This window comes from Nansenia antarctica, assembly GCF_963989245.1.
Source record: "Nansenia antarctica genome assembly, chromosome: 5".
Lineage (NCBI taxonomy): Eukaryota > Metazoa > Chordata > Actinopteri > Argentiniformes > Microstomatidae > Nansenia > Nansenia antarctica.
Window position 1 is genome coordinate 60,435,875 of NC_137690.1, and position 6,978 is coordinate 60,442,852.

General features: G+C 46.6%; 1 protein-coding gene across 1 annotated transcript in view; it reads left to right on the top strand.

The window, feature by feature from the left end:
- Positions 1–3,317: 3,317 nt before the first annotated feature.
- The window catches only part of rftn1a (raftlin, lipid raft linker 1a), a gene marked incomplete at both ends in the record, with an annotated part of 13,638 nt that continues 9,977 nt past the window's right edge, over positions 3,318–6,978 (top strand). The window contains one exon of the mRNA XM_080531790.1: positions 3,318–3,462. Within this exon, the coding sequence (XP_080387916.1) occupies positions 3,318–3,462 (145 nt within the window). The remainder of the gene's footprint in view (positions 3,463–6,978) is intronic.

Genomic DNA, 6,978 nt, shown 5'->3' on the forward strand with positions numbered 1-6,978 from the left:
CCTAAAATATCAACAAAGAAAACTCACAGTTAAGCCTTTAACCAACACCCCAATTCAAGAGAGATTCAAGGTTTGTATGGAGGAGAATCCTAATTGCTGGTGGTAGTCATGATGAAGACAAGGCCAAAGAATAAACTAACTCCCAACCCAGGTTGCCTCGAGCAGACAATGGCAATGGCGTTGTGATTGCATTATCATCCTCATCGTCCTCATCAGCACTATTATCATACAATCTGCCAAAGGGATTCTCTCATCAAAACACTTCTTACCTTTTAGCGCTAGCCTAATCATCTCCCCCTCCAGTCAGAGACAACAATTAAAGGAGTGTTTAATGCAGGCCTTGGGGAGGGAACGGGTGGAGTTCATCTGTGCACTCTACTGTAATACCGGAAGGCTACTTTTACAGGCTTAGTGAAGAATGTGTGTAGTACTTTATAGGAATAGCATTCTCAGCAGGGGGCTGCTTCTGCTGGTAGTGCAGAATGAACCAGGAGCAGAAGGGCCCAGCTACTGTCTGAGAGAGGGAGAGAGAGAGAGAGAGAGGTTCACAAATAGAGAGATAGAGAAGGAAATGAGTGTGATTGAAGGGGGAGAGGAGAAAAGAGATGATTATAAAGGTTAATATAATAAAGACATGGAGAAAGAGGGGGGGAGAAGGTTATAGCAAACAAGAGCCAGAGAGATAGTGATTGAGAAAGATTGATCAACAGAAAGGAATAGGGGATGAATCAGGATGGAGAGAGGCGAGAAAAAAAAGAAAGATGGGCAGTGAATATCAGACAGTACCGCTCTCTCAGGGAGCCCGTTCCCATGGCAATATTTTGTCTGTTGTTTCTGTGCGATGATGCTTGTTGGCTGGAGAGTGAAGGGGGAGGATGTCTGGTGCTCTTGGCCTCGTTCTACCTCTCTCTCTCTCTCTCTCTCTCTCTCTTTCTCTCTCTCTCTCTCTCTCTCTCTCTCTCTCTCTGTCTCTGTCTCTCTCCTTTCTCTCATTCTCTGTCTCTCATGCTCGTTTTCCTTCAGTCGATACGTTTCCCTTATGGAAGAGCACTTAACATTGAAAAGATAATTGCTCTTAATTAACTGTCCTTAGTAACGTTTAGAGAAAGGAGAATGAACTGTCTGGGATCCGACCAAGGCCTGCAGTCTATGGGCTCAGCCCACCCAAATGTGCGTCTTGCCCACCCATTCAGGGGGCGTCTTTGAATGTTTAATCTCATATTTGTACTGTAGGTCCATATACTATATCTATCTATTTAGCACTGCCCATAGCCACCACCCAACCCCCCCCCCCCCCCCCCCCCCCGCGCGCGCCTGCTGCTTCCCACCCAAGGTGTTGGTTCTGGCGCCGGTCCTGGATTCAACTGTGAAATAAAGGAATGTATTCAAGATGCATAAATGTCTAACCTTTCGACAAGCATGTTCTCAAGGCTTAAACCGCAGTTTGTTGCACACACACAGACACACACACACACACACACACACACACACTAGCAGAGTGTATTTGTTGTAATCCCTGACTTCAAGCTGTCCGTCAGATTCGTTAGCTGAGTTCATGTCCGTGTGCAAGGCCTAACGGGAGTTAGTGTCATTCTCCATGCTCCCTAAACACATACAGATTTAGACCTTTCCTGGTACACACATGCCTCATTGTACATAACTGTATACAAACACACACACACCTCTCCATGTCTGCTTGTGCGGCTCTAACCAACCGTTGCTGACGGGGATATTAACCGTAACCACAGAGATGGTTTGAGGGTAGCGATGCTGTCACATCGGATTAGCCTGACGATGCTCTGTTCCTGCCCAGCTGATTAAGAGCTACCAGCTCTGCTCCTCCCTCCCTCACCCTCCTCTCCTCTCCTCTCCTCTGCTCCTCCCTCACCCTCCCCTCCTCTGCTCGGCTCCTCTGTGACTGTCCAGTCCTCCCCTCATCCCTTCTGTTCCTCTCCTCTCCTCTCCTCTCCTCTCCTCTCCTCTCCTCTCCTCCCCTCATCCCTTCTGTTCCTCTCCTCTCCTCTCCTCTCCGCTCTGCTCCTCTCCTCTCCTCTCCTCTTCTCTCCTCTCCTCTCCTCTCTGACCCCCCTCTCCTCTCCTCTCCTCTCCTCTCCTCTCCTCTCCTCTCCTCTCCTCTCTGACCCCTCTCTACTCTCCTCTCCTCTCCTCTGCTCCTCCCTCCCTCACCTTCCTCTCCTCTTCTCTCTTCTGCTCCTCTCTGACCCCCCTCTCCTCTCCTCTACTCCTCCCTCACCCTTCTCTCCTCTTCTCTCCTCTGCTCCTCCTTCACCCTCCTCTCCACTGCTCATCTCTGACCCTCTTTCCTCTCCCCTGCTCCTCTCTGGTCCTCCTCTTTTCTTCTCCCCTCTCCTCTCCTATGCTCTCTCCTCTTCTTTCCATTTCTCCACCCAGCTCCTCCTCTCTGCTCCTCTCCACTCACTTCCTCCTCTACTCCATTTGACCGTTCACCTCCTCTTCTCTCTGCTAGGGTTTTTTCTACTCCACTCCTCTAATGGAACGCTGTCACGGTTGACAGGGCAGGAAATCAGAGTCTCATTTCTGCTTTAATTCATCCTGATCAAACATGTCGCTCCCAATCACCCCTATTTGATTTGCGGATGCCCGTATCCGAGCCGACCATGCGGGTGATGGTTGACACATTCATGTTCCTGTATTGTTTATACCGTGTGTCTGTGTATGTATATGTGTGTGCATGCCGAGTGTGTGTGTGTGTGTGTGTGTGTGCAAAATTAGAATGTATTTGGTATACAACAAAATAAAAAAAAATGTACAGTGATAAGTGCAGAGTTGCTTTAAACAGCTATGGGCATAGTCCAGGCAGTTTAATGTCCCTTAATGACACCCCTCAGTGTCCACCCCTTTGTTTAAAATGAGTGAGTTTAAAATAGCTATTGCTCTAGGCAACAAAAGATTGTTTTGTAGCGGCTTTTCCCTGCCAACAGAAATGAAATCATTAAATCATTGGTTGGTTGGCTTAATCTGAATCCCTTGGCACGCCATAGGCTTTCAAACCAGAGTGTAATTGCAGATAAACAAAAATTAGAACCCCAGTAGATTGTAGTAATGTTAAAGGTCAGCACGTAGCTCCTGATTGTGAAATAAATCTCCTAGCACATTTCTCTTTCTGACAACTGTTTATATTTAGAAACTGTAATACCATGTTTTTCCCTCTCATTCGCCATCTCTCTCTGATTCTCTCTTTTCCTCTCCCCCTTTCCTCTTTCTAAATCTATCCATCCCACCCTCCCCACCCCCACCCCCACCGCCACCCCCATCCCCTCCCCTCTCTCAGGAGGATGGGCTGCAGGCTGCCTAAGCTGCGGAGGACAGAGGAGAGGAGTCCAGGGAAGATCTATTCCACTCTCCGACGTCCACAGGTGGAGACCAAAGTAGGCGTGGCCTACACCTACCACTTCCTGGACTTTTTGTTGGGGAAGGAAGGTACGGGTCCAGACAGGCCAGTAGGGTGAAGGAAGGTCCAGGTCCAGACAGGCCAGTAGGGTGAAGGAAGGTACAGGTCCAGACAGGCCAGTAGGGTGAAGGAAGGTACGGGTCCAGACAGGGCAGTAGGGTGAAGGAAGGTACGGGTCCAGACAGGGCAGTAGGGTGAAGGAAGGTACGGGTCCAGACAGGGCAGTAGGGTGAAGGAAGGTACGGGTCCAGTCAGGCCAGTAGGATGAAGCCATCTCCAGGCAGCATAGATCTAGGATTAGTTTAATTACTTCCTAGTCTTCCCCATTTCTAGAATATAAAATATAAAGCTTCCCCAGGAAAACTATTTTGAAAGGAAGATCAGCTTACCCAGTTCAAATGCACCCTGTCCCAAGGGGTAAGTTTCAAGTTGACTGGGTAAGGTACATTGTCTTTTGTCAGAATTGCCCCAACTTGAATCTACAATGTTCGGGTTACTAAGTATTGGTTACAGTGTATGTCCCCCCCCCGCCAGCACTCTACCACACACACTCTCACAATGAGACAGAGATGACAGCATAGTGTAGCTGACGTGTAGTGCAGTGTTTTGGGAATGGAATGTGTGTGTGTCTTTGTGTGTGTCTTTGTGTCTTTGTGTGTGTCTTTGTGTGTGTGTGTGTGTGTGTGTGTGTGTCTGTGTGTGTGTGTGTGTGTGTGTGTGTGTCTGTGTCTGTGTCTGTGTCTGTGTGTGTGTGTGTGAGTTCTTCTCCACAGTTTGGGAACGTTTGAAGAGGATCGTCTGGAGGCTGCTTGTTTCTAAATATACGAGTTCTACTGTTGTGAAGACAAAGGGAAAGCGAGAGAGGGAAAAGAAAAGAGAGAGTATATACCAAAGCCTCTCAATCTCTGGGTATACTATAGAAAGCAAAGATGTTTCTGTACTGTTTAATCTCTATGTTAAACTGCACTCTCTTTCATCCTCTGTCTAGAAGCAGGTGCAGGAAACTCAATTCAGTTAAATGTGTTACATTACTGTGTAACAGACAGCAATCAACACAGCAGCCACATAGCACATTGTGTATGGCATGTGGAGCTGGCTCAATCAGGAGCAGATCTGGCTACCAGACAAAAGCAGGAGAAGCCATGAAGATCCAGCAGCCAAAAGCACTGAATTCAGCAACCTCTATTTCTGCAAATCGTATTATCGGATAGATTGAAGCCTGCTTAGAACAACGCACGCACGCACGCACGCACGCACGCACGCACGCACACACACACACACACACACACACACCAATATACTGTATACATACATATACATCTATACACTCAATATTGGATGTTAACACACATACCCAACTAAACTCAAACAACAAACAAACAATCAAAACCATTCTTGCGTACACACACGCACACACACAAAGAAACACATGCAGATGCGCATACATCCACACACACACACACACGCCCGCACGCCCGCACGCCCACACACACACACACACACACACACACACACACACACACACACACACACATACACACACACACACACACACACACACACATACACACACACACACATTATAGTTTTCAGTCTTCAGTATTGTTATCTTATCTCCTGACAGACAGGCAGGTCATTTATATGGTAAACTCACTGATTCCACCTGAGCTCCTTAAGACTGCAATGGAGTGCTCTGTTTGAGAGGATAAAGGAAGATACTCTGAATATCTGTGTGTTTTGTGTATATATGTACCGTATACTTAAATGTGTGTGTGTGTGTGTGTGTGTGTGTGTGTATGTATATATGTATGTGTGTATGTGTGTATGTGTGTGTGTGTGTGTGTGTGTGTGTGTGTGTGTGTGTGTGTGTGTGTATATATACAGTATGTATGTATGTGTGTGTGTGTGTGTGTGTGTGTGTGAGAGTGTGAGTGTGAGTGCACATGCGCGCGTGCATGTCTGCATGTTTGTTTGTGATAGAGAGAGTGAAGGATTCCTGAAGGATTATCTGATTGTTTGTGGAGATTGAGAGACCTTATTCCCAGCAATGGGATTTATTTAGCTGTGTGTGTTTATGTGTTTGTGTGTTTGTGAGAGAGAGAGAGAGGGAGAGAGAGAGAGGGAGGGAGAGAGAGGGAGAAAGAGCGAGAGAGAGAGCGCGCACGGGATGTAGGATGAGTGTGAGAAGCGCAATCAGTTGGTCTCAGTCTATGACATTGAAGAGATACCACGGTCAAATTCATGTTTTAATTCAATTTGGTTTCCATTAATAACATTATTTCTCCCTCTGTGACTTCATGACTCCCACACAGTAATGACTCTTTCCATTAACATTCTATAGATATCAAGACATGTGAAAGTTATTTATTCATGGAAGATTTAATGGCATCTTCAACTTAGGCAAAACTGAATGTCTTACACAAAACTCCCATTGACATGAATGCATGCAATCCAAGTTATGTGTGCCCACTTCAAGTTAAGATTCTGACCTTACTAGTAGTGAATGGACTCCAGACAGACCCCAATCATCCATCAATGGACCCCAATCCATCAATCCATACCAAGTAACTCTTTCACAGTGTTGCTGGGAAGCCTCAACATGGAACCCGTCTTTTGTAATATGGGATGCCTTGACATCTCTGTAATCCACCAGGATAAATTTAGTGCAGGTGAGAAGCAGCTATGACATCGTCCCTGGAACAAGAGGGAGTAAAAAGAGGGTGAGACATGAGAAAGGAGGGAGGAAACAAGGGCAGAGAGAAGGTGTGAGGAGAGAGAGAGAGACAGGGGAATGAGGGTGAGAAATTAGTCAGGTGTGATCACACTCTGACTAAAGCTTCTCTCCTGCGCTGACACTTTCTGACTAACGAGCTGATGAGTTTTAGAGATCCGGGAGACAGAGATACTCTCAGCTTATTCACTCATGAAACCCATCAGACCACGAGTTAGGGCAAACTCTGTGTGTGTGTGTGTGTGTGTGTGCTCTTTTGTGTGTGTGTGTGTGTTTGTGATGTATGATGTATGATGTATGCAGCTGCCAAAGTACATGATATATTTAGCTGTCAGAGTGGGTGATGCATACAGCAATGAGAGAGCGTGATGTATTTAGTTATGACACCGAGTGACATTTCTGTTTGTGAGATGTTCAGCTCCGCTAGTGAGTGACATGTTTTGCTAGGGAACCGCATGACAAGTTGCTGGTGAGAGTTTGAAATGTGACTGGATGGCAGATGTACTTAGATGGAGCTGTTTACTCCACCACAGAGATTATGTTGGGGCGGTGTCATTTTTCTAACCTTAGTGCACTTTGTCAAACATTTCCTGTTATGTGAAAAAACCAGCAGAAGTCAGACGTCCTCAGACACTGTAAGTCCTGGCAGTCTTCCCCGCAGGCTCATACAGCACTGGGAGACCTCTTTAGGAAGTGTATTCTTTTTTAGTTGCTGTTTGGCAAACATCCCTGATAAACTCTGGTAGTCATTAAAAGCCTATTTGAATACATGTGAGCCAGGAGCAAGTCGGGGGATAAGCCCTGGAGGTGGGAG